The sequence below is a fragment of the Myotis daubentonii genome, chromosome 19, assembly GCF_963259705.1.
Source record: "Myotis daubentonii chromosome 19, mMyoDau2.1, whole genome shotgun sequence".
Classification (NCBI taxonomy): domain Eukaryota; kingdom Metazoa; phylum Chordata; class Mammalia; order Chiroptera; family Vespertilionidae; genus Myotis; species Myotis daubentonii.
Window position 1 is genome coordinate 12,264,424 of NC_081858.1, and position 25,353 is coordinate 12,289,776.

The 25,353-nt window shown below is 59.7% G+C and overlaps 1 protein-coding gene across 3 annotated transcripts; it reads left to right on the forward strand.

The window, feature by feature from the left end:
• Positions 1-205: 205 nt before the first annotated feature.
• On the forward strand, positions 206-23,380 carry SETD1B (SET domain containing 1B, histone lysine methyltransferase). Of its 3 annotated transcripts, none has more exons than XM_059676543.1 (17): positions 206-436; positions 935-1,119; positions 1,348-1,446; positions 2,102-2,372; positions 4,373-4,485; positions 5,479-6,720; positions 10,983-11,792; positions 12,199-12,460; positions 12,546-12,895; positions 12,977-13,082; positions 13,603-14,079; positions 15,317-16,576; positions 17,448-17,614; positions 19,254-19,385; positions 19,463-19,582; positions 19,657-19,794; positions 20,995-23,380. In XM_059676543.1, the coding sequence occupies exons 2-17, from the start codon at positions 949-951 to the stop codon at positions 21,166-21,168; spliced, it is 5,892 nt and encodes a 1,963-aa protein (XP_059532526.1). In that variant the 5' UTR covers positions 206-436; positions 935-948; the 3' UTR covers positions 21,169-23,380. The 3 variants fall into 3 exon arrangements, with proteins under 3 accessions (XP_059532526.1, XP_059532527.1, XP_059532528.1); XM_059676544.1 differs by lacking the exon at positions 206-436 and adding an exon at positions 590-821; XM_059676545.1 differs by lacking the exons at positions 206-436; positions 935-1,119; positions 4,373-4,485.
• Positions 23,381-25,353: the final 1,973 nt, after the last annotated feature.

Here is a 25,353-nt window from a genome sequence, read left to right on the forward strand (position 1 = left end):
AGAATAAATAAATTAAAAGGCCTTCCCCTGGGGAGGGGGGAGGCAGTGTGGGAGCGCGCGAGTGAGGGGTGGGGGGCCGCTGGGGCCCAGGCTTTGGCGGCGCAGCTGCCGCTGCCGGGCGAGTGCCTGGGGAAGCGGCGAGGAAGGCGAGGGGAGGAGGAAGAGGAGGAGGAAGAGGAGGAGGGTGAGCGCTCGGGTCGGGCTCCTTAGCGGTGTATTGTGGGATGTGCGGCTACTGGGAGCCGAGCCTCCGCCGCCAGCCGCCTCCGGGGCAGCAGCAGCAGCAGCGGCGGCGGCAGCAGCAGCTCCGGGCCCGGCAGCCGCGGCGGCGGCTCCCCCCTCTCCCGGCCCCCCGTCCGGCAGCCCCGGTCTCGGCTCCCGCGGGGGACACCATGTACTGGCTGGCGGCGCAGGGAGGCCGGCGCCCGGCGGGGATGTAAGCGCGGCTCGGGGAGGGAGAGGCCGCGGCCGGGCAGCCGGGCGGCCCAAGCCCCCAGCCTCGGCCCCGGGCCCCGGCCGAGCGGGCGGGCGGGCGGGCGGGCGGGCGGAGCCAGGCCTGCCGCGAGCCCCGCGCCCGAGCCGGGCCGAGCGAGCGAGTGCGCGCCACGCCGGGCGGCCGGGCGGCACCATGGGCCGGAGCCCGCGTCCTCCCGGCGCCCCGGGCCCCGCCAGCCCGCTCCGGGGGTCCCCGGGAGCCCCTCGCTGTCTCCCCGAGACGGTGGCCGAGCGGGCGGGCTTCTAATTCTCCCGAAAGGGTTATTCTCTCGCTCTGTTCTTATTTTGGGGGGAGCCGGCGAGACAGCGCCTTTTGGGGCGCGCTGGTAAGGTGGGAGGGGGTGGGGGCTGGACGATTTGATTCTTGGGCGAGTGTGTGTGGAAGCGGCCGCCGCCGCCGCCGCCGCGGCGGAGACGACAACAACTTGCTGGTTTTCAGGTTGGGTTAACGGCATGGAGAACAGTCACCCCCACCACCACCACCAGCAGCCCCCGCCGCAGCCCGGCCCGTCGGGCGAGAGGAGGAACCACCATTGGAGAAGTTACAAGTTGATGATTGACCCGGCTCTGAAAAAGGGACACCATAAACTGTACCGCTACGATGGGCAGCATTTCAGCCTGGCGGTGAGTAGCCGGCGCGCCTCCCCGCCGCCCCTACCCACCCCCGGTCGTGCCCCGGGAGCGGGGTCCGAGCGGCCCGGGGACCCCCCGTCCCGACCACCCGGCCAACTGTCAGCCCGGTCCCCAGCCCTGGAGTTTGACAAGTGCCTGGAGCAGGGGGGTCTGCCCCTGGCCCTGGGGAGTGGGACCAACCCTCGCACCCCGCCCCCCGCCCCCCGTTTCTCCCTATAGATGTCCAGCAACCGCCCGGTGGAAATTGTCGAAGATCCCCGGGTGGTCGGGATCTGGACCAAAAACAAGGAGCTGGAGCTGTCGGTGCCCAAATTCAAGGTAGGACCCCTCCCCCTGCCCCGCGGTCCCTCCTCCCCCTCCCCGAGTTCGAAAATAACGCCAGCCCTGCCGGAGCCGGCCGCCTTCTGAGTTCCCGCCGTCCCGGACGGGCTAGTTTTGGCGGGGAGGGGGAGGCTGCTGCGAGAGGGGCGTCCCCGCCGAGCTGCTGTAAACAGAGTAACGCTGCGGTGCAACTGTAATCGAGGCGCTGCTACAATGTCCTGCCCGCCCAGCTGGGGGCTGCGGGTCCCCACCTGGCTCCTGCCGGCCGGGGGCTTGGCCCCAGGACCCGCCCCCCTCCCCAGCCTTGTGGCTTTAGAGGGACAACTTCCGAGCCCAAGGGGTCGCCCTGGACTGGGCAGCAGGGAGAGGAGGCCAGAATGGGGGGCCGGAGAGGCGGGGGCAAGGAAGAGAGAAACTGTTTCTTTTCCCCCTTTCCTTTCGAACCCGGAGGACTTCCACGTTCCAAACGATTTAATCCTCTGCTTCCCGGGCCCGCCCGCGTGCATTCCCCCCCCCCCCAAATTTTTATTTTTAAAAATTTTTTTTTTTTTACCCTTCATTGTTTTCAAAGGGCAGGCCAGTGGGGGGAAGGTTGTGTTTTCCCTTCCATTTCAATGCTCTCCAAACTCCCTTCCTCCTCGTCTCCTGCCAGATCGATGAGTTCTACGTGGGCCCGGTGCCTCCGAAGCAGGTGACATTTGCCAAGCTGAACGATAACATTCGCGAGAACTTCCTGAGGGACATGTGCAAGAAGTATGGGGAGGTGGAGGAAGTGGAGATTTTGTACAACCCCAAGACCAAGAAGCACTTGGGCATCGCCAAGGTCGTCTTTGCCACGGTCCGGGGGGCCAAGGAGGCGGTGCAGCACTTGCATAGCACTTCGGTCATGGGCAATATCATCCACGTGGAGCTTGACACCAAAGGTGAGTGGAGGCGGGTTCAGGAGGCTCCCCCCCCCCCCCCCAGGAGCTCGAGACCTGTCAGGCCGGCCCCTCCCCCTCCCAGAGCCCCTCCTGCAGAGTGGGGGACCCCTCACTCTTCCTTGAATGCCTCTCTACAATCTTTAAAAAAAAAAAAAAGATTGCCCCCCTCCTGAGGCTAGAGTCACGTGGAGCTAAATGTGTTGTCTGTTGCTAGGAGACCAGCTATAATTTACCAAATGTGCGGGTCCTTGGCCACTGTGCCTCTGGGGACCATCGGGAGGCTTCCCCACCGCCGACACCCAGGGGGGACCCTCTAGAGCCCCGGTGGCCTGGGCTTAGTCAGTCCCCAGGGTTGCCCTCTGTGAGGGGAGGAGTCTGCGTTTGTTTATTTGGGGGGTGGGGGGGATGAGGGAGAGCGACCAGGATGCCTTTAAATGCATAAGGAGTATGTCCCTCAACTAAAAGGAGAGTCCTCCAAGGATCCAGGGCTCCCCTCCCCGCATGCCACCCCTTCCCCCTGGAAGTGGGAACCAATCTGGGCCCAGAGTGTGGTTTCATTGATAATGTTCCAGATAGTGTGGGGCGGGCTGCTCTGGGTGCTCTAGGGTTGACACGGTGTCGTCCCTCCTCTCTCTTAAAGAGACAGCAGCACCTCCCCTGCACTGTGTTCACTCCCTGCTGGCTGCTGGGAGCGGCCGGCTGTGGAGGCCACACCTCCCACCCTGTGGGTACTGGGAGGCTCCTACTGAATGCTGGCTGGAGGGGGTGAGCACGGACTCCAGTTCCCACCAAGACAGAAGGAGCTGGGACACGTGCCCGGCACTCTGAGGACCAGCCGGCCCTGTGCCTGAGCAGATACTGTCACTGGGTCCAGAGCCCCTCGAGGCCTCTGGGTGGGCTGAGGTGGGCGGCTTCCAGGGGTGTTGCGAGCTACCCGGGCACACAAAACCCAAGACGGAAAGAGCTAACCCTTTATTTTTGCTTTTAATGATGAATGCATATTGCCTGAGTCTCTGAGACCCTGCTGGTCCTGGGTGGGCTCTGTTGTCCCCTACACTCTGCTGAGCTGTGCCTCATTCTGAGTCTCCTAGGGACACAAGTCCAGGTTCCTCTCTAAGCCACAGCCCCCCACACCCTCAGGTCTAGTTGCTCAATCTCTGCGAGGGGAGTACAGACCCTTTCAAATCTACATCCCCTTGGGTGGCTGCCGGCCTGAGAATCGAATGTGGAGCCCCCTCCCCATTATTCGAAGGAGCAGCCAGCTCTCCCCACAATTTCATTTCTGCGAAGAAAAAAAAAAGGTGGGGGCCCTCAGAGCTGCCAGCTAAGTTTGTATTTCAAGAAAGAGACCAGTAAAGTGTAAAGTGAAGCTCAAGGAATGCGTCTCCTTTGCATATGTAAGCAGCTGCCTCACGGGGCTCTATAAATATCAGCGATCTGGGGCCCCTCCATAGAGGCCTCTCTCTGCTGGGAGGGGTAGAAGAAGGTCACCAGACAGGGCTCAGTGGGACCAGCCCCAAAGCTGGGGAGTCTGGAGGGAGAGGCAGGTGACATTCCCAGGAACCTGGTATTGTAAACTGCTGGTCACCTGGCCCCCAACTGTTACCAACAAACTGTCCCCTCTCCTACCTGGTGCCTCCAGGCCCTGGCTGTTACGTGGGGAAGGGAGAGGACAGACTGGGAGACCTGACTCTTTTCTCTGGGTGTCCAGGTGACAGGAAGAGGCTTTGTGTTGGGGGTGGCATTTCTGTATTTGGGGGAATCCCAGCCCCACGAGGCATTAACTTCTGAGTCTCAGGATGAGAAAAATCATACAACTTAGCAGCTTCCTTGAGCAGATAGGGCTCCTGAGAAGGGTGAAAGGGGTGGGAACTTGGTTATGCTCACACAGCTTCCCCAGGCTTGGGGTCTCAGGCACAGGGACCCACAAAGAAGCCAGCCTGTAGGGGCTGCCCCCTCGGGGAACCTGGCTGAATCCCGCCTCCCTGGTCCTTCCACAGGGGAAACCCGAATGCGGTTTTACGAGCTGTTGGTCACGGGCCGGTACACACCCCAGACCCTGCCGGTGGGTGAGCTGGATGCTGTCTCTCCCATCGTGAATGAGGCCCTGCAGGTGGGTTTCTCACATCAGCGCCCCCTCTCCCGTCACCAGCTCCCTCGTGTGGCCCCCGGGGCCTAGGAGGGAACCGAGCCTGGCCACACACAGAGCCCCAGAGACCATCTGGAGGCCGCTCTCCACGTAGATGCTGCCACAGGGCTGCATCCTATGTCCTGTGCACCCCTCTCCCCCTGCTCCCCCAAAGCAGAGTTCAGGTCCCTCTTTCCAGAGCAGCGGTTCTCAACCTGTGGGTCGCGACCCCTTTGGCGCTCGAACGACCCTTTCACAGGGGTCGCCTAAGACCATCCTGCATATCAGATATTTACATTTCGATTCATAACAGTAGCAACATGACAGTTACGAAGTAGCAACGAAAATAATTTTATGGTTGGGTCACAACATGAGGAACTGTATTTAAAGGGCCAGAAGGTTGAGAACCACTGTTCCAGAGCAAGACTGACTCCTCCCCCAGTCCCCGCCTCCAGGATGCTCACCTGGCCCGCCTGCACCTGGGGAGATTCCCATCCCAGCCCTTCCCCAGCGTCTACCCAGCCACCCTCCGGAGTAGCTTTCCCTGAATGAAGAGACCGTTCGCTTGCTGGTCAGCTGGGTTCCTTAGGCACGTTTACCATGTCATAGTATGTCAATCGAAACTCTGGGAGGCCACCCTCTCACTCCCAAGACCCCTGCCTGGAGGGTCTTTGATTTCTGCCAGCCTGAGACAGGAAGGAGATCCCAGTTCTAACCAGGATGTTGGGATCTTCTCTGTTCTCTGCCTCAGGGATTAGGAAAAACCCTCCAGAGCCCATGAGGATAGTTGGCTACCCTGAGAGTAGAGAAGAGGTTAGGACCCCCCAGACACGCCCCTCCAACCGCCCACGCGCCTGACTTTTCCATGTTGCAGTTCTAAAGCCACCAGTTTGGCTCTGAACTCCCGGCAGCCAGAGTGAGAAGGGGACAGATCCCCGCAGTGATCTCACACCTCTACCTCTCTCTCTCTCTCTCTAGTTGTCTGATGCCCTGAAGCGCCTCAAGGATGGTGGCCTCTCTACAGGCTGTGGCTCTGGCTCATCCTCTGTCACCCCAAATAGTGGTGGGACGCCCTTCTCCCAGGACACCGCTTACTCCAGCTGCCGCCTGGACACACCCAACTCCTATGGACAGGGCACCCCGCTCACGCCGCGCCTGGGCACCCCCTTCTCGCAGGATTCCAGCTACTCCAGCCGCCAGCCCACACCCTCTTACCTCTTCAGCCAGGACCCCACGGTGACCTTCAAGAGCCGGCGCCACGAGAGCAAGTTTACGGATGCCTACAACCGCCGCCACGAGCATCACTATGTCCACAATTCTGCTGCGGTCCCTGTGGTGGCCGGGGCCACAGCCACCTTCAGGGGCTCCGTGGACCTCCCATTTGGGGTGGTCGGCAGCAGTGGGGCCGGTGGTGGCCCTCCGTTCAAGGCCCAGCCACAGGATTCAGCCACGTTCGCCCACACTCCACCACCCGCCCAAGCGACCCCTGCTCCTGGAGTCACATTCAAGTCTGCTTTCTCTCCCTATCAGACTCCTGTGCCCCCTTTCCCCCCACCCCCCGAAGAGCCCCCCGCCGCCACCACCGCCTTTGGGGCCCGCGACAGTGGGGAGTTCCGGAGGGCCTCTGCGCCCCCGCCCCTGCCGCCCACTGAGCCCCGGACCAAGGAGAAGCCAGGCACGCCGCCCGGCCCCCCGCCCCCCGATGCCAACAGCATAGAGCTGGGTGGCCGGCCGACCTTCGGCTGGAGTCCCGAGCCCTGCGACAGCCCGGGCACCCCCACCCTGGAGTCGTCGCCTGCGGGGCTGGAGAAGCCGCACGACAGCCTGGACTCGCGCATCGAGATGCTGCTGAAGGAGCAGCGAACCAAGCTCCCCTTCCTCCCGGAGCAGGACTCGGACACGGAGCTGCAGATGGAGGGCAGCCCCATCTCCTCTTCCTCCTCCCAGCTTTCCCCCCTGGCTCCCTTCGGCACTAACTCCCAGCCGGGCTTCCGAGGCCCCACGCCGCCTTCCTCACGCCCCTCCAGCACCGGCCTGGAGGACATTAGCCCCACGCCCCTGCCAGACTCGGATGAGGACGAGGAGCTTGACCTGGGGCTGGGGCCCCGACCCCCACCCGAGCCAGGCCCCCCAGACCCCACCGGTCTTCTGGGCCAGACAACTGAGGTGACGTTGGACCTGGCTGGAGACAGGACCCCGACCTCAGAGAAGATGGATGAGGTACCACCCTGTCTGTCCGTCTCTTGTCTGGGGTTGGTTTTGTCTGTCTGGTGTCTCCCTCTTTACCCCTTTGAAACATCCTCTCCTTGGACAACTAGCTAAGACATAGAAGCAACAGGACTAGAGGAGCCAAAATAACAGGTCAGTCTGTATAGCAGGGGTCCTCAAACTTTTTAAACAGGGGGGCCAGTTCACTGTCCCTCAGACCATTGGAGGGCCGGACTATAGTTTAAAAAAAACACTATGAACAAATTCCTATGCACACTGCACATATCTTATTTTGAAGAAAAAAAACAAAACGGGAACAAATACAATATTTGTATTTGCATGTGGCCCGCGGGCGGTAGTTTGAGGACCCCTGCTGTAGAGAATTAAAAAAGGATGCGAAAAGCAGGAGGCTGTGAGGCTGTGACTGAGCTGCTGGTCTGGCTCTTAGGTTCCCGAGTAGCCGTGGAGAGAAGGGAAGCGCGGCCGAGTTCTGTCGCGAACGGGAAGTCAAGGCTTCCTAGGGACGCATTCTGACTTGATCTTCTTTGGTAGGAGTTTCCAGGTCCAGAGCGTGTGGATTGTGGTGATGGTGTGGGCTCCCTTCTCTGTTGGGTGCCTTAGGGATGATCCAGGGCTGGTCCCGAGGCTCAGGAAGGTTGGGGAGAAGGGGGGAGCCCTGGAGCCCTGTCTCCTGCACCCGGTGCCTCCGGAAAGAAGGGGAACCATGGCGGGCAGGCAGGGAGGGCATTGAAGTTTCCCTTCTCCCACTTTCCCTGGCTCCAGTAGTGAAGGAGTTAAGGGCTAGCGCAGGGGGAGGGCCACAGCCAGGAGCAGGCCAAGTTGTCCACCCTCCACCCTCTCCTCACCCTTAGATCCTCTCCTGGGGTCTCATTGCCCGAACTCCAGCCTCAGGATGGTGGGGGTGTGGGGGGGTGCTGCCTGCCACATTTCCCTGAGGCGGGTACTAGGTCACCTTCCTTGACCGCTCCTCCCCCTCCTGGACACCCGCTTGGAACCTGTGGGCCCGACGGGCATGAGCAGCCAGGGGCTTAGACAGTGCACAGTGCCCCTGTGGGTGGCAGGAGGAGGGTCCCCGCCCGCCCGGGCGCTTGATTAGGCCGGTTTGGCTGCCTCAGGGAGGAACAGAGAGGAACATGGCCTGCCCAGGAGCGACCACAGGTGGCTGGGGCTCCAGGGGCCTTCAGGCAGTTCTGGGGAAGTGGTTTCAGGTGCCAAGGAGTCCAAGCCTGGGGAGTTGACAGGTGTGCAGAGGTGGGGGTTGCCAGCCCAGCGGCCCTCCCTTCTTCCCTCGGTTGACCAGCTGGGCAGAGAAGCACAGAGTAGTCGGAGGGTGGGCTTTCCCACCGAGTCACTGTAGGGAAGTGGGGGCGGGGAGGCTGAGGCCCAGAGAGCTGGGGTCCTGGATGCCTCAGGACCTTAGCCCAGGGAAGCCTGGGAGCACTGATCACCTCCAGGCTGGCCTCGGGCGCCCCCTGCTGGCGGCCGGGAGAGCAGCATCCCGGCTCCTCGGGACTGACCTGGGAGTTGCCAGCGCCTGCTCTGGGGGCCGGAGAGCTGCGCGGGGAGGCCCGCTTGGTGGGGGAGATTCCCTTTCTTCGCAGAGACCGGTGGTTAAAACTGCAGGCGCCAGGCCTTGAGCCCCGGCTCTGGCACTCACTGGTTATGCGACCTTAGGGAAGGCACTTTCCCTTCTGAGTCTCAGTTTCGCTGTCAGTGAAATGGGATGGTGAGAGCACCTGTCTCACACCGTCTGGGCCTGAGTGAGGTGCCGCAAGGGAAGCTCCAGGCACAGCATGGGTTGGTGCAGTTGGTGCTGGGCACTCGGGCTGTTTCCACCGGTTCTGGTTCTCACCCCAGGCGCGGAGGGAGGGGCCGACCGAGGGCTGAAGCGCGCAGATCCCGTCTCCCTGTGATTGGCCGGCTGGGTTAACCCTCTGCTTGCAGCGCCTGTCTTGCTGGGCGCTGTCCAGGGCTGATCTTCTGGGCGCTGTCCCTGAGTCCCAGGCTGAGTCTGCTCTCACGGGCGTGGGGACCCTGGGAGGGAGGGAGGGAGGGGAAGAGAGAAGGAGAATAGAGAGGACCTAGCTAAAGCCAGGGCCTTTTGCTGCTGCTGCCATAGATTTGCTATTCCTCTCCACCCCCACCTCCCACCCCCCATTTTCCTTTGAGGCCTTCCTCGCCTATAGGCTGACCTTACAGTCTGCAAGACCTCGTCCCCTCAGCCTTCAGACGCACTCCCAGGCTTGCAACTTACAAAAGGCTCTGTCTCAGCCAGGTTCATCCAGGGCAGCTTCTCGCCTCTTGTCCTGACTGAAGAGCCTGGGGGTGGCCCGGCCTTTTTCTCCCCACTTGCCTTCTTGCTGCACCTCCACCGTGCAACCCCAGGCCTCCCCCTGCATCCCAGTGTACACTGGCCCTTGCCTGTTTTAGAGCGGGGTCACCCTCGACTCCACTCCCCTGTTCACCAGGGGTGGCTACCAGGTCCCCGGAACCAGCAGCAGCCCCCGCTCTGGGCGGTGTCCTTGCGGATTATGACTGGCTCTGCCCCTTGGGCCAGTGGCTTTCGACTCCCTGGCGTGTCTCCTCGCCTGTCGGGAGGGGCTGCAGTAGAGCCCGCATCCCGAGGTTACAGCGCGGATAGGAAATGGGACGCGTGTGTTCACTGCAGCGTCACCTACAATAGCCAGGGTTTGGAAGCAGCCCGAGTGCCCATCAGTGATGAGAGGACACAAAAAGCTGTGGTGCATTTACTCTACTTGCCTGTAAAAAAAGAAGGAAAACTTACCTTTTGCAACAGCGTGGCTGGGCCTGGAGAGTATTATGCTTAGTGACATAAGCCAGTCAGGGAAAGACTGGCACCATGTGATTCACTTATATGTGGAATCTAATGAGTAAAATAAACAAAATAGAAACAGACTCATAGATACAGAGAACAGACTGACAGCTCTCAGAGGGGCGTTGGGGGGCTGTGTGACAAAGGTGAAGGGATTAAGCAAAAAAAACCCCAAAAACCCCAAACTCAGACACAGACGACAGCATGGTGATTACCAGAGGGAAAGGGGTGGGGAGAACACAGCATAGCATACAGATGGTGTGTTGTAGAACTGTGCACCTGAAACCTGTATAACTTTATTATCCAGTGTTACCCCAGTACATTCCATTTACAAAACAGAGTGAAAAAAGAAATGACACTCAGCCCCACACTGGCCCATACTAAGTGCAGTCATGAGAGTCGATGAAAAGAGTAATTAAGGAAAAATAAAGACTTACCTCCTATTTATGCACCCTTAGTGCTGTTAACCCCCCCCCCCCCCATCACATGTCACCTTCTCCACCGCTTTCTCTGCCACAGCGAGGGCAGCGGGCTGACCGGGAGCCCAGGCTGGGGAGCCACTTCTGGTTCAAATCCTGGCTCCGCCTCTTGCTGGCTGTGTGGCCTTGGGCAAGTTACTGAAGCTCTCGGTGTCCCCATTTCTAACTCAGTGAAAAGGGAGATAACAGACCTGCTGTGTAGGGTTGGCTGAGGGAATGTATGCGAAGTGCTCAGGAAGGTGCCTGGCACATGGGGAGCTGCAGAGGCGTTAGTTATTAGTGTCTTCTCTGAATACAAGCTGAAACAGAAGCTGTTTTCCTCTTCTCACCGCATCTCCCTTCCCGGCCTCCTTTTCCTCCAGGGCAGACGGTATATTCGCATCTTCATCCCGATGCCCTTCTGCCTCGTCCCTCTAGAGCAGCGGTTCTCAACCTGTGGGTCGCCACCCCTTTGGGGGTCGAACGACCCTTTCACAGGGGTCGCCTAAGACCATCGGGAAACACATACATAGTTACATATTGTTTTTGTGATTAATCACTACGCTTTCATTATGTTCAGTTTGTAACAATGAAATGGGTGTCACCACAACATGAGGAACTGTTAAAGGGTCGCGGCATTAGGAAGGTTGAGAACCACTGCTCTAGAAGTCCGGCTCTGTGAGTGCAAGGATTTTGTCTTGTTCGCCGCTGTGTTGCCAGCACCCAGGACAGTGCTGAGTAAATGTTTGTGAAATGACTGAGTCCTCATGATAACCCCATGAGGCAGGTACTATGATGCCCATTGTGCAGATGGGGAAACTGAGGCTTAGAGAGGTGAAGTGACTGGCTAGGGCCACATGGCTGGAGGCCTCTCCTCCAACTTGCCGATGTTTGGAAGGGGGCTCTGGGGCTGGCTCGGCCTCCCAGGCTCACACTCACTGCTGTCTCCCTTGTCTCCCCAGGGCCAGCAGTCCTCCGGTGAGGACATGGAAATCTCAGATGACGAGATGCCCTCAGCCCCCATCACCAGCGCCGACTGTCCCAAGCCCATGGTGGTGGCCCCAGGCTCGGCGGCTGTGGGAGGCCCCTCTGTGCTGGCCCCGAACCTGCCGCTGCCCCCGCCCCCTGGCTTCCCACCACTGCCCCCGCCCCCACCGCCACCTCCACCACAGCCTGGCTTCCCCATGCCCCCACCTCTGCCGCCGCCACCCCCCCCACCACCCCCGGCCCACCCAGCCGTGCCGGTGCCCCCGCCACCTCTGCCGGCGCCACCCGGCGTCCCACCCCCGCCCATCCTGCCACCTCTGCCACCCTTCCCGCCCGGGCTGTTCCCCGTGATGCAGGTGGACATGAGCCACGTGCTGGGCGGCCAGTGGGGCGGCATGCCCATGTCCTTCCAGATGCAAACTCAGATGCTGAGCCGTCTGATGACCGGCCACGGCGCCTGCCCCTACCCCCCCTTCATGGCCGCTGCGGCGGGGCTGCAGTTTGTCAACCTGCCCCCCTACCGGAACCCCTTCTCCCTGGGCAACGCGGGCCCAGGGCGTGGGCAGCCCTGGCCGCCCCTGCCCAAGTTCGACCCGTCAGTGCCGCCACCAGGCTACCTGCCACGCCAGGAGGACCCCCACAAGGCCACCGTGGACGGCGTCCTGCTGGTGGTGCTCAAGGAGCTGAAGGCCATCATGAAGCGCGACCTGAACCGCAAGATGGTGGAGGTGGTGGCCTTCCGGGCCTTCGACGAGTGGTGGGACAAGAAGGAGCGGATGGCGAAGGTGAGCGGGCGGCGCCGGCCCCAGGCCGCGAGCGGACAGCCTCGCCAGCGCCCTCCCTTCCCCCAAGACACACGCCCGGGAGCACTGCTGTGCCCTCAGAACAGGCCAGCACGAATGTCGTCGGTGAAACGTGTGTGTCGGTAACACCGATGCTTGTGGGGAATCGCAGTCTCTGAGTGGGCGGCCACGGCCCCGGCAGAGGACGCTGGAGGGGTCCACTCGCCAGGGAGGAAATGGAGGTTCGGGGAGGCAGAGAATACAGGGTGTCCCGAGTGCTGGCATGGAGGCAGGGCGCGGCCGGTCACCCTGCGGCTGTCAACACTGGCAGAAGGCAGGCTGCTTGGGGGCCACCCGGGGGTGTCGCCGGCAGCACCCTAATCACGGCGACTCCCCTCTCGCACCCCAGGCCTCGCTGACCCCGGTGAAGTCGGGCGAGCACAAGGATGAGGACCGGCCGAAGCCCAAGGACCGCATCACCTCGTGCCTGCTGGAGTCGTGGGGCAAGGGCGAGGGCCTGGGCTACGAGGGCCTGGGCCTGGGCATCGGGCTGCGGGGGGCCATCCGCCTGCCCTCCTTCAAGGTCAAGAGGAAGGAGCCCCCGGACACGGCCACGTCCGGAGACCAGAAGCGGCTGCGGCCCTCGACCTCCGTGGACGAGGAAGACGAAGGTCTGTGTCCCCCCGTCTCCCAGCAGGTCCTGGGGTCTCCTCCGTCCCCGTCCTCCTCGCCCACTGACGCCCTCCCTCCCCACAGAGTCGGAGCGCGAGCGGGACCGGGACATGGTAGACGCCCCCTGCGAGCTCGCCAAGCGGGACCCCAAGGGCGTGGGGGTGCGGCGGCGGCCGGGCCGGCCCCTGGAGCTGGACAGCGGCGGGGAGGAGGACGAGAAGGAGTCGCTGTCCGTGTCCTCATCCTCATCGGCGTCCTCCTCCTCGGGGTCCTCAACGACCTCGCCCTCGTCCTCAGCCTCGGACAAGGAGGGGCAGGACAGCACGGAAGAGGAGGAGGAGGAGGAGGAGGAGGAGGAGGAAGAAGAGGAGGAGGAGGAAGAGGCCCCTGGAAGCCCGATCTCCTCCTCCTCCACCTCCTCCATGTCAGATAAGGTGCCATTCGGGGTGGGGAAGCCTGGGGTGCCAGGCTGGGCGAGGGGGCCCCCGCGCTCACCCCTCCACCTCTCCCCCCAGGATGACAACAATGACGACAGCGACGGCCAGGAAGACTCTAAGAACGAAGATGAAGACCTGGCCCTGTCGGAGGCGAGTGACAAGGAGGAAGGCGACTCGGACGGAGGTGAGCGGGGCAGGCTGTGGGCCCGGGCCCGGCCAGAGTCCCTCTGAGGGCAGAGCCTGAGCATGAGTCACCAACACGTTCTGGGCACAATGTCTTGCCTTTGCAACGTGAACTCCTTCAAGCACATGCTCCGCTTACCCTGTGGGCCTTCCATGTGAAATGTCGGGAAAGGGGCAGTCCCTGGGGCTGGGAAGCAGACCAGTGGTTGCTGGGGCAACGGGCGGGGGGCGGGGGTAAGAGCTACAGGGGATGGGTTACTTGTCGAGCTCATGGCCAGGTTTTGGAATTGAGGCGGTGGGTGGTAGCACACATTGTCAATGTGCTCAGTACCACAGAATTCTCTACTCTAAAATGGTTGGTTTTCTGTTATGTGGCTCTTACCTCAATTTAAACAAATGGTGACTAGTGCACACCCATTGCCCCATGTTCCTGAGGGTCCGTCCCCCTTTGAGCCCTCTGCTGGCGCACCTGGCTGGGGCGCAGCAGGAATGACAGGCTCCCTCCTGTGTCCCCTGCCCAGAGGAGACCGCGAGCATCGCCACCCGCAAGGCTGGGGCTGGGTCCTCCAGCGAGAGTTCCGAGTCTTCGGAGTTTGAATCAAGTTCTGAGTCCTCGTCGTCATCCTCGGAGGATGAGGAGGAGCTGGTGGCCGGGGAGGAGGAGGAGGAGGAGGAGGAGGAGGAGGAGGAGGAGGAGGAAGAGGAGGCCACCACAGATGAGAGCATGGCTCCCGCCATTCCCGAGAACTTTGAGGAGGAGGTGGCCACGAGGGCCCCCGTGATGGAGCCCTTGACGGAAGAGGAAGTGGACATCGAGGCTGAGGACGAGGTCCCCGAGGAGCGGACCCCCGCGTTGGAAGAGCCGCCCCTGCCTGTGGGCGTGAAAGAGCCCCCCAAGGAGCCGGGTCTGAACCAGGAAGTGGCCAGGCCACTGTCTCCAGAGCCTCCTGCGAAAGACACGGAGGCCCGCCTCCCAGCGTCCCCGGAGCCCCCCCGAGGTAACTGCCCCGGCCCCTGGGAGGTCCAGGATGAGCCAAATCCTCTGGGTGAATCACGGAACTGTCCCAAGCCTGTTTCCTCCTCTGCAAACTGGGACCGATGGAGAATGCCCCCACCATGGGGTGTGGGAGGAGAGAATGGGAGGGTGTGTGATGTGCCAGCGTAGCGCCTGGCACCTGCTAGTTCCTCAGAGGGGACCAGCTGTCACCATCCTCAGTGCCAGTGTCCCCACAGATTAGTCCTTGTCCCGTAGTCCTATGAGAGGCTCCCCAAAAAGAGGGCCAGGCGTGCATGGTGGTTCAGTGACAGGCAGGTCGGGGAGGCCCTGGGGTGCTGGGCCAGGTGAGAGCGGCCGGGGACACGGTCCGGATAGAGCTGCACAGAGTGTGTGAGAGGCTGGCCGCGCGCTCCAGAGCTCCCCACAGCGATAGGAATGTTTGCGCTCTGCCCTGTGCAATCCGTAGCCACTCGACACAATGTTGTAAGAGCACTTGGAGTGTGGTGAGGAGCCTGTGGAACTGAGTTTGTAATGTTACTTAGTTTTAATTGATTTAAACTCAGCCAGGTGGTTAGTGGTTAGTTCCTACCTCTAATAAGTCCTTAGGAAAGAAGCCTGTTATATTGTGTTTAATTCTGTTGTTTGGCTACAGAACCACAGGTCTTTATTGTCACAAGTATTTTATCAAGACTCTACTGCATTCCCAGTACTGTTCTAGGTGTTAACAGGGCAACAGTGGACCAAACAAACAAAAACATTTGCCCTCGTAGAGCTTTGATTCTAGGGCGAGGTGGTAGGTAACAGCCGATACATTAGAAAACACAGTATATGGCAATGCAGATAAATGCTTGGAGAAAACCTTAAATGCTCTGACAAGTCCTGCACAAAAGAAACTTGAATTTTATTCGATAGCTGAGCCCATTGTCTTGGTTCACAGGACATTCCCTGTTCACAGAACACTGTTCTAAAGACAGTGTCAAAGGCTTCCAGCCATGCCTCCGCCTTTGATTTACTTGTCACATTTATTAAGCACCTACTGTGTACCTGACACTGGGCTGGAGGCCGAGCAGTCCTTCAGGGGTTTAGCTGGGGGCACGGTCTTTATGCTCAGAAGAGTCTTGGGGGGCTCAGAGCCATGCATTGGTCAGGTATCGAGTGCATAGCAGGGCAGCAGAAGTAGGGCACTCGGGGGTGTTTAAGTCAGCTAACAGCGGCCTGGTTTTCACCCGTCTCTGCAGGGGAGGAGCTGGAAGCGAAGCCCGAGCCCCCTCTGCTGCTCTCCTTACCTCTGCAGCCACCATTGCCACCCCCTCGACCACCCCGGCCCCCTAGCCCACCGCCCGAGCCCGAGACCCCAGAACCCCCACACCCACCCGTCCCTCTGGAGCCGCCCCCGGAGGACCAGCCCCCTCGTACGCCAGGCATTTGCAGCAGCCTGGCCAAGTCGCAGAGCACAGAGACAGTGCCGGCCACCCCAAGCGGGGAGCCCCCGCTGTCGGGGGGCAGCAGCAACCTGTCCCTGAGCTCCCCGCAGGTGCCCGGCAGCCCCTTCTCCTACCCATCCCAGTCCCCCAGCTTGGGCAGCGGCGGCCTCCCGAGGACACCTGGCCGGGACTTTACCTTCACGCCCACCTTCCCCGAGCCCAGTGGGCCCCTGCTCCTGCCCATCTGCCCCCTCCCCGCTGGCCGACGCGAGGACCGGCCTGGCCCGCTGCCGCCCCAGGTGCTCCTGGAGACGGGCTTGCCGCTCCCTCTGCCCCTGCCCCTGCCCCTGCCCCTGGCTTTGCCCGTACCTGTCCTGCGGCCCCAAGCTCGGGCCCCTCCCCAACTGCCACCCCTGCTGCCCACCCCTCTGGCCGCCTGCCCGCCCCCCATCAAGAGGAAGCCGGGCCGGCCCCGACGCTCCCCACCGGCCCTGCTCTCCTTGGATGGGGCCTTGGTCCGGCCACCGGGGGCGGCCGCCCTGGGCAGGGACCTTCTGCTCTTGCCGGGCCAGCCACAGACCCCAGTCTTCCCCAGCACCCACGACCCCCGGGCTGTGACCCTGGACTTCCGGAACACGGGGATCCCCGCCCCCCCGCCACCCCTACCTCCCCAGCCTCCCCCGCCCCCTCCCCCACCCCCTGTGGAGCCCACCAAGCTGCCCTTTAAGGAGCTAGAGAACCAGTGGCTCTCTGAGGCCATCCCGCCGGGCCCCCGCGGGCGTGAGGGTGTCACCGAGGAGTTCCTGGACCTGGCCAAGGTGCGAGGCTCCTGGCGCCGGCCGCCCAAGAAGCGCCACGAGGACCTGGTGTCCTCGGCCTCGCCCGAGCTCTCCCCGCCGCAGCCCCTCTTCCGGCCCCGGACGGAGTTTGAGGAGATGACCATCCTGTACGACATCTGGAACGGGGGCATCGACGAGGAGGACATCCGCTTCCTGTGCGTCACCTACGAGCGGCTGCTGCAGCAGGACAACGGCATGGACTGGCTCAACGACACGCTCTGGGTCTACCACCCTTATATCCTGCCACACGGGCTGGGGCCGCGCCGCCCGGCACCGGGAGTCCTCACCCACCGAGTTGTCGCCCACGATACCCGTGAGGGCGAGAGCGCAGCCACGGCACCTATGAGGCAGTGTCTGTGCCCATAGGGCGTGGGCACTGGCACCTTTACACCCTCGGGCCAGGCCCAGCTCACCCCCCAGACGGCAGGTCTCAGCCAATCACATGTAGTAACGAGGCTGCACCACGTCACAGTGGCAGGAACTGACAGGGCCTGCTCACTCTGGGCTCCCATCACCTAATTTAACCCAACCGCCCAGGGACGGGGGGCTATTAATCCCATTACATCTGTGTAGCAGCCAAGGCTCAGAAGGGTTAAGCAACCTGCCTGAAGTCACACAGCTACCAAGTAGCAGAGCTGAAATTTAAACCCGAGCAAACCTGGCTCCAGAATGTGGGCTCTTAACCACAATGCTACCCTCATAGTCGATTATTAACAACAGTGTTTTGAGGTTGTAACTCTCCTCTCCCCAGTTGTTCTAAACTGACTTATTGAGCATTTTCTTTGTGTCAGGAACTCTGCTAGGCACCTAAACCTCAGTAATTATCCAGAGAGGCACCGTTATGAACCCAGTTTACAGATGGGGAAACTGAGGCAGGAAGTGGTTAATTATAAAACACATCCAGGGCTATGCAACTAGGTACCCTTGACAAGAGCTCTGGCCATCCGTGGAGTTGGCCGGCGGGCCAGGTGGTGTGGTTGTGGGCCGTGCGGCTGGATTCTGTAGCCTCCTGGAGATTGGTCTGAGGGTGGAACGGCTGGGCCGGTGGGGTGAGTCTCAGGAGGGCTTTGCCATCAGTGTCCACGTGGCCCTTGACCCACACCCACCCACCAGCCTCTCTTCAGCCAAGAAAAAGAAACGGGACGATGACATCCCCGAGCACGTGACAGGCTGTGCCCGCAGCGAGGGCTTCTACACCATCGACAAGAAGGACAAGATCAGATACCTCAACAACACCCGCGCCAGCACAGACGAGCCCCCCACAGACACCCAGGTACTGCCGTCAGGTGCCCAGACACGAGCCCTCTGGCCTGGGCAATGGGCAGGGGTCGTCCTAGATGGGGTGCAGGCAGGTTGAGGGGTTGTGGCGCATGGAGGGTGTTACCTGGTGGCTCTGGTGTGAGTGGTGAGGTGAGGGTGGGCAGTGGAGAGCCTCTGAGAGCTTTAGTCAGGGATGTGAGCAGAGTTCAGTTGTGTTTCCAGAAGGCTCACTCATTCCTTTTTTAATTTTTTAAATATATTTTTATTGATTTCTGAGAGGAAGGGAGAGGGGAGAGAGAGAGAAACATCAATGATGAGAGAGAATCATCGATGGGCTGCCTCCTGCACACCCCACACTGGGGATTGAGTCTGCAACCCGGGCATGTGCCCTGACCGGGAATTGAACCATGACCCCCTGGTTCAGAGGTCGATGCTCAGCCACTGAGCCACACCGGCCAGGCGATTCCTTTTTTAAATGAAGCAGATACCTGTGGAGCACTTGCTACAGAACAGTGAACAAAACAAAATTCTTTTCCTCATGGACCTTACATCCTAAGGGGGATAGGAAATAAGTGAACAAATAGGATGCCAGGTGGAGGCCGCAGGAGAGGAGGTTAGGGTTTGGCGAGTCGGGGCCAGAGAAGGTGACATTTGAGCCAGACCTGAATGACGTAAAGAAACAAGCCATGTGGGTGACTGGGAGAGGCCCCCGAGAAGCAGAGGAAAACCTCCGTAAGGAGATTGGACCCGAGGGGTCCACTGGGCCCGGCGGTTCCCCTGTGGAGAGGACAGCCTGCGGCAGGGGGAACTCGGGAAAGGAACGGCCAGGCCAGGTGTCGCCAAAGAGACCAGGCCGTGCAGGGTGGGTTTGCATTCTGTATACAAGAAGCCACAGGAGGGATTTGAGAGAGCATGTGTGGGGGACGCGGTTCAGCCTACGATTTCCCAAGCTCACACTGGCTGCTGGGGAGCGACTGAGGCAGGTGCTGCCGTCTCCATTCCAGGTGTGCGGGTAGTTGGGAAGGGGTGGCTGTGAGGACAAAAGTGGATACTAGTTAAAGAATAGCAGGAATGTTAGAATATTAGAAAGTTGAATGGACAGGACGGGGGCCGGATTGGGTATAAGAGACAAGGGAATTGGGTGGGTCTGGCCTGCGGGTCTGGGGAGCCGGATGCCAAGCACTGAGGTGGGAAGGAAGTGGCACCTGCACGTTAGGCATCATCACCATGGAGATGCTAATCACAGGTCATAGCAGGGACCAGTACACGCGTGTGGGGAGGGGTGCAGCTCCAAGCGCTAAGAGCTGGGCTGGAGGGTGAGGGAGGCCCGGAGAAGGAAGGGATTTGAGGGTGTGGCACCAGGAGCTATGATTGATTTCGAATTTTGGGGGAGCTGTGAGGGGCCGTGGTAAGAGCCACGGGGGCTGGAGGAAACACGCCCACCATCTTCTGGTGGAGAAGCGGGGCCATTCCAGGTCTCCCAGCTGAGCCTGGGAGGGACAGCAGAGTGGAGGGAAAGTGTCGTCATCTTGAAGACTGAGGGGCTGGAGCCGCTCAGATTCTGTCAGGGAGGAGAGGGGACAGTCAGTCGGTGGGACCATGTTCCTGGGGCGCCTGCGCCCCTTTCCTGACCTGCCCCCGCCTCCTTGCAGGGCATGAGCATCCCGGCACAGCCACACGCCTCCACGCGGGCCGGCTCCGAGCGGCGTTCGGAGCAGCGCCGCCTGCTGTCCTCCTTCACCGGCAGCTGTGACAGCGACCTGCTCAAGTTCAACCAGCTCAAGGTGAGGCCGGGCGATCAGGGCAGCCGGGTGGCACGGGACCCAAGACCAGGACCCTCACCCTCTCCTTCCCCGCTCAGTTCCGGAAGAAGAAGCTCAAATTCTGCAAGAGCCACATTCACGACTGGGGCCTGTTCGCCATGGAGCCCATCGCGGCCGACGAGATGGTCATCGAGTACGTGGGCCAGAACATCCGCCAGGTAGGCGCCGCCCTGTGGCCGGTGTCGGGTGGGGACGGGAGCGGCCCAGCCCTGCTGAGGCCCTTTCCCTGCAGGTGATCGCAGACATGCGGGAGAAGCGCTACGAGGACGAGGGCATCGGGAGCAGCTACATGTTCCGGGTGGACCACGACACCATCATCGATGCCACCAAGTGCGGCAACTTTGCGCGCTTTATTAACCACAGCTGCAACGTGAGTGCCTCCGGGGGCGGGGGTGGGGGGTGGGGGGGGGAACCTCAAGCAGGGAGCCTTTCTCCTCTGAGCTTCAGTCTTCCCGTCTGTGCAGTGGGTACAATGAGACGTGGGGCACGGTCTGGGCGGTGCTGGGAAAGCTCTGGCCCATGCTGTCCACAGACACGGGACCGCCCTGTGCCGTGTGGAGCACTGAACCGTGATTGGAGTGACGGAGGAGCCGTGTTTTTAATCTTAATCGATACAAGTTCAAACTGAAATACCTCCCCTGTGGCTGGTGACAACCAGGGTGGATCTCGCAGGTCTGGAGTGGGACAGGTGTCATTGATAACAGGGGTGTTTTTCACTCTGCAAACAAGCACAAGGCGTCTGACTGGCATGGCTCAGTGGTTGAGTGTCAACCTCTGAACCAGGAGGTCATGGTTCGATTCCCAGTCAGGGCACATGCCCCAGTTGCTGGCTCGATTCCCAGTAGGGGGTGTGCAGGAGGCAGCTGATCAATGATTCTCGCTCATCATTGATGTTTCTCTCCCTCCCTCCCTCCCTCTCCCTTCCTCTCTGAAACCAATAAAAATAAGCAAATAAATAAATAAAAACAAGCACAGGGAGCTTGAAACAGGAGACAAGCCTGTTCCCGGAGAACACCCCTAACTCCGGTTTCACGTCTTGATGTCACTACTTAGCCAGTGACCATAAGCTACTTACTGAACGTCTCAGTGCCTCAGCTTGCTAATCTGTAAAATGGGAATGGTGGTGGTTCCTCCTGGTAGGTCGTTGGGAGGACCCAGTGTGTCCTGCATGCAGGCCTTCTGAGCGTGCTGACACAGCGACTTCTCAGCCCTGCTGCCCTCAGGGTTGTGACTTGAGCATTATCTGGGCTGGTCGGGACTTTCCTGTGATTCTCCTGTGAGGGCTGAGAGACAGGAGGGAATCACCCAGGTGCGGTAGTGCTGGGCAAGTGTTCCGTTCAAAGGCCCTGGGGCAGGGGGGTGAACACCTGTTTGAGGGTCAGCTGGGGGGCAGTAGGGATGGAGTAGGGTAAGAACATGAGGCTGGCGAGAGGGCAGGGGGAGAGCTGCGGCCCACAGCAGGTGGCAGTGGGCATGGGGGGCATCTGGCAGGCACGGGGCTCCGTGCGGGCCCCTGGCGGTGGAGGCTGCCCTGGGGTCCTCTGCTCACGTCCCCGCCCTTGGCCCACAGCCCAACTGCTACGCCAAGGTGATCACGGTGGAGTCGCAGAAGAAGATCGTCATCTACTCCAAGCAGCACATCAACGTCAACGAGGAGATCACCTACGACTACAAGTTCCCCATCGAGGACGTCAAGATCCCCTGCCTCTGCAACTCCGAGAACTGCCGGGGGACCCTCAACTAGGCCCGGGGCCCCGGCCCGGCCCCGCCTCCCCCATTTCAGGTGCTGTCCTCTACCCAGCGGCCACGTCAGGGCCTGGCGCCCCAACACTACCCCCAGGACCCCGGCTCCAGCCCTCGGTGGGAAAGGGCTTCTCTGTCTGTCAGCCTGTGTCTTGTCGCTTCTCAAAGTGCTCCCTCGACGACTTGTGTTCGACTCCAACGTGAACGCCTCTGTTCCCGTGTCGCTGTCCCCCGGTCTCCATCTCTCTCCTGTCTCCTTCCCGTCTTGTCATCCGCCTCTTTCCGTGAATGCTGCTACGTTGTTTTGTCTTCCCTTTATTTTCTTATCAAATGAAAAGACATTTTAACCGTTGAAATGTGAAGGCAGAAGCGGAGAGCGGGGACCCGGCAGGGGCGGCGAGGCCTCTGTGTGAGGTGTGTGGACCCACGTGCTGGAGGCCCCCGTCCGGGCGCTGCGCCAGGTGCTGCACAGAGGGGGGTCTGGCAGGTGGCTTTGACCTCAGAACACTATGGAAGGCCCCCCTCTCCACCAGTGGACTCAGCGAGAAGACCCTTACAGACCCCCACCCCCAGCATGGCCTTCCCCCAGCAGCCTGGGGGGCCACGTCCCCTGGACGACCCTGGTGGAGCCAAGCTGGTCCCAGGCAGGAACCTCCCCCCTTGGCTCTCTGCCACCCAAACCTGGGTTCAAGGTTTGCTTTCTCATTCGGATGCCAGCAACGAAGGACCCTGCAGGAGGCCCCGGTGTGGGCAGGCGGGGCACTGGGAAGGGCCTTGTCCACTCTCCCCCATCCTCACCTTCACAGGCGAGAGGAGGGCCTCCCAGGGCAGGCGGGGCCCAGTCTCGCCGCTACGGGTGTCTGACCGTGGATGCCTGTGGACTTCCTCGTTTATAAGCGTCGCCTGCCTGCCCCAGCCCAACGCGCCCTAAGACATCAAGAGCATATTTATTTTCAGAGTGAGACGATTTCTCCCAGAGAAAGGAAGATCTCGGAAAAGATTTCAGAATTCAGATCTCAACCTGACAAGGTTTTCTTTTTTTTTTTTAGCCCCTCCCCTCCCCCCATCCCCATCATCCTCTTCAGGGTTCACGTCCATGGACTTGGCTCTCGTGCGTGTGTAAAGTCCAGCCGAGGGGGAAGGAGGTGTTCGAAGTTCAGACCCCACTTCTGTATATAGGCCGCCGTAAAGGACTTTTTCTCGGGAACATTGTTTCTTGTAGAAACACGTGGGAAGACTTTTTTGCTCATTTCTTTGTACTTCCCAAAAAAAACAAAACAAAACAAAAAAATCACACAAGTCCCCCCGCACCCCAGGACGCAGAACAGGCGTGTACATAATTTATGGAAAGTGACCAGGACTCATCCTCACCGTCGGTGGGCACCCACCCTGCGAGGGGCCTCTGGAATCTCAGCTTGTGTCAAGCTTGTTATCATGTAAATTCTGTACAAAGAATTGTTATTTTTCTCTTTCTCTTTTTTTTTTGTCGTTGGTGATTTTGTTGTGTTCTTTTTCTTTCTTTCTTTCAATCTCTTCACCCCAAGCCCTCTCTGTTTGAGACTGTGCCCGCCACGTCATCGAGGCCGATGAAATCGGTGGCATGAAGACACAGAGGGGAACCTGGGCATAGCGGCGACCTTCTCTCCCATTTGCGGTTTTCTGCCTAATTGTGCAACCGAGGAAATATTTATTTTTCACACGAGGAAATGTGTAGTTTGTAGAGACGGCTGATTTCAGTTACTGTGCAGCCCCCAAGGGGCTGTCTGTGTTCTCCCCGCCCCCCCCCCAACAGAGGAAGTGGAGGGGACGTGGGGAGACCTGGCCTCACCGAGCCGTCCCCCTGTCCCCAGGAACCCCCGCCCCAACCCTGGAGTGGCTTGTCATTTCCAGGAATGTGTTGGCTCCTTTTTCTTTCAATGCCTTTGTTTTCATTGAACAAATCTTTGCTTTGGAAGAGTTGGGGGTTTCTGTTCCCTCCCCCCTTTGCCTCCCTCCCCCCTCCCCCAAAGAAAAGAACCCTCACCTTTTAGGGGTGTTTGTGCATCTAGCTCTATCATCCGTATGGAACTTGTTTTGAAGAGAAGTGTTTCCGTTGTGGGTGTGTCTTGCTGTAAATATTTGTTCATATTTTTGTGAATTCAATACTATGTACCATTGTATTATAGTAACTTTTATAAAGCAAACCATAAATATACTGACTTTTCTTACAGATACGCCGTCTCTCTTGCTCTCCTCTCCCTCCTTCCTGTTGGGGGCACACCGGGCCCCGTGGAGGGTGGGCTGGCTGTGCTGGGGGCAGGAGGGGGTCGGTGTGATATGGTCCACCCAGGCCAGCAGGTCTTAAACTGAGTCACAGCTTTTTAAAAAATATATATTTTTTTATTGATTTCAGAGAGGAAAGAAGAGGGAGAGAACGAGAGAAGCATCAATGATGAGAGAGAATCATTGATCAGCTGCCTCCTGCACACCTCACACTGGGGATCGAGCCCGCAACCCCGGCATGTGCCCCGACCAGGAATCGAGCCGTGACCTGGTTCATAGGTCAACACTCAGTCACTGAGCTACACCAGCCGGGCAAGTCACAGCTTTTGGGAGTTTTCCGTCCAGACGCTTTCTTAAAACCTTGGGAATCTAACACGGCTAATAGCCTGCAGTTAAGGAAACCAGGTCCAATATCCTGCTGCTATCCCTAGAACTCAGGAATGGTGGACAAGAAAGGGGACAGTGCTCTGTCTGCATTTGAGGAGGGAGGGGACGGATAAAACGGGTTGAGAAGAGTGAAATATATGCAGTGTTTGTGGTGTTCCAGGTAGGGCTCAACTCTGCCTGATCCAGTGGTGGGGTGATCGAGGGACCCACTAGATTTTTATTTAATTTAAATTATTGTTGAAAGTATTACATGTTTTCTCCCCTCCCCTCCCCATTGACCTCTCCCTGGCCACTTGCGGCCCCCCCCCCCATTTTTTTAACATTTACTTTAGAGCCTGGCCAGTGTGGCGCGATGGGTTGAGTGTCTGATTTTGAAGAAAATTTTCCTTCCAAGAGTTTTAGGACTAGTAGCTCCTCTCCCAACTGCGTCATTCTTTCGCAAGGGTCATTCACACTTGAGTATGGGGCTGTGGGGACTGGAGCTGCACAGATCCCTCCTACCCGTTCTACCTCTCAGACCGGAAACCATGTCCCCTGGTTGCCGAGCAAGAATGCTCCCCCAAAGTCTCTTTGCTAACCCTCCCCTCTCTATGCCCAGAAGTTTGGGCTCAGGGCAGCAAAGTTGGAAAGGGCTCATCTTTAGAGCTCAGGAAGCCGCCAGGCAGGAGAAAGCTGCCAAGCGCGGTTCACCTTCAGACCTTGACTCCTGCTGTTCCCTCTTCCCGGGATGCTGTTTTTCCAAATTTTCCCACGCTGGCCCCCAAATGTCACCCTTGATGGAAAGTAATCCCTCCCTCCAGCTTCACCTCCACACAGTCTCACCACCCGCTTTCTTTTTTTTTTTTTTAATGTATTTTTATTGATTTCTTTTTATTGATTTCAGAGAGGAAGGGAGAGGGAGGGATAGAAGTATCAATGATGAGAGATAATCATTGACCGGCTGCCTCCTGCACTCCTCCGCACACCGGGGATGGAGCCTGCAACCCGATGTGCCCTGACTGGGAACCGAACCATGACCTCCTGGTTCATAGGTCCACATTCAACCACGGAGCCACGCCGCCCGGGGCCCTGCTTTATTTTCTTTCTTTTTTAAAAAAATATATTTTATTGGTTTTTTACAGAGAGGAAGGAAGCGGGATAGAGTTAGAAACATCGATGAGAGAGAAACATCGATCAGCTGCCTCCTGCACACTCCCTACTGGGGATGTGCCCGCAACCAAGGTACAAGCCCTTGACCGAAATCGAACCTGGGACCTTTCAGTCCGCAGGCCGACGCTCTATGCACTGAGCCAAACCGGTTAGGGCCCCGCTTTATTTTCTTGATAGCATTTACCACTTCAGGAAACGATACTGCCTTCCCCTCTAGAGTGTAAGCCCTCTGCCCGCCCGGGTTCCAGAGTTACCCATGACCGCGCGGTCCTGTTAGCAAAGCGCTGGCACCTGGCGCCTCGGCTCCCGCCGGGGCACCCGACCCCTAACACGGACGCCTCCTGCGGCGCTGCTGCCCCTTGGCGGCCAAACGGCGTCACTGCGCGGG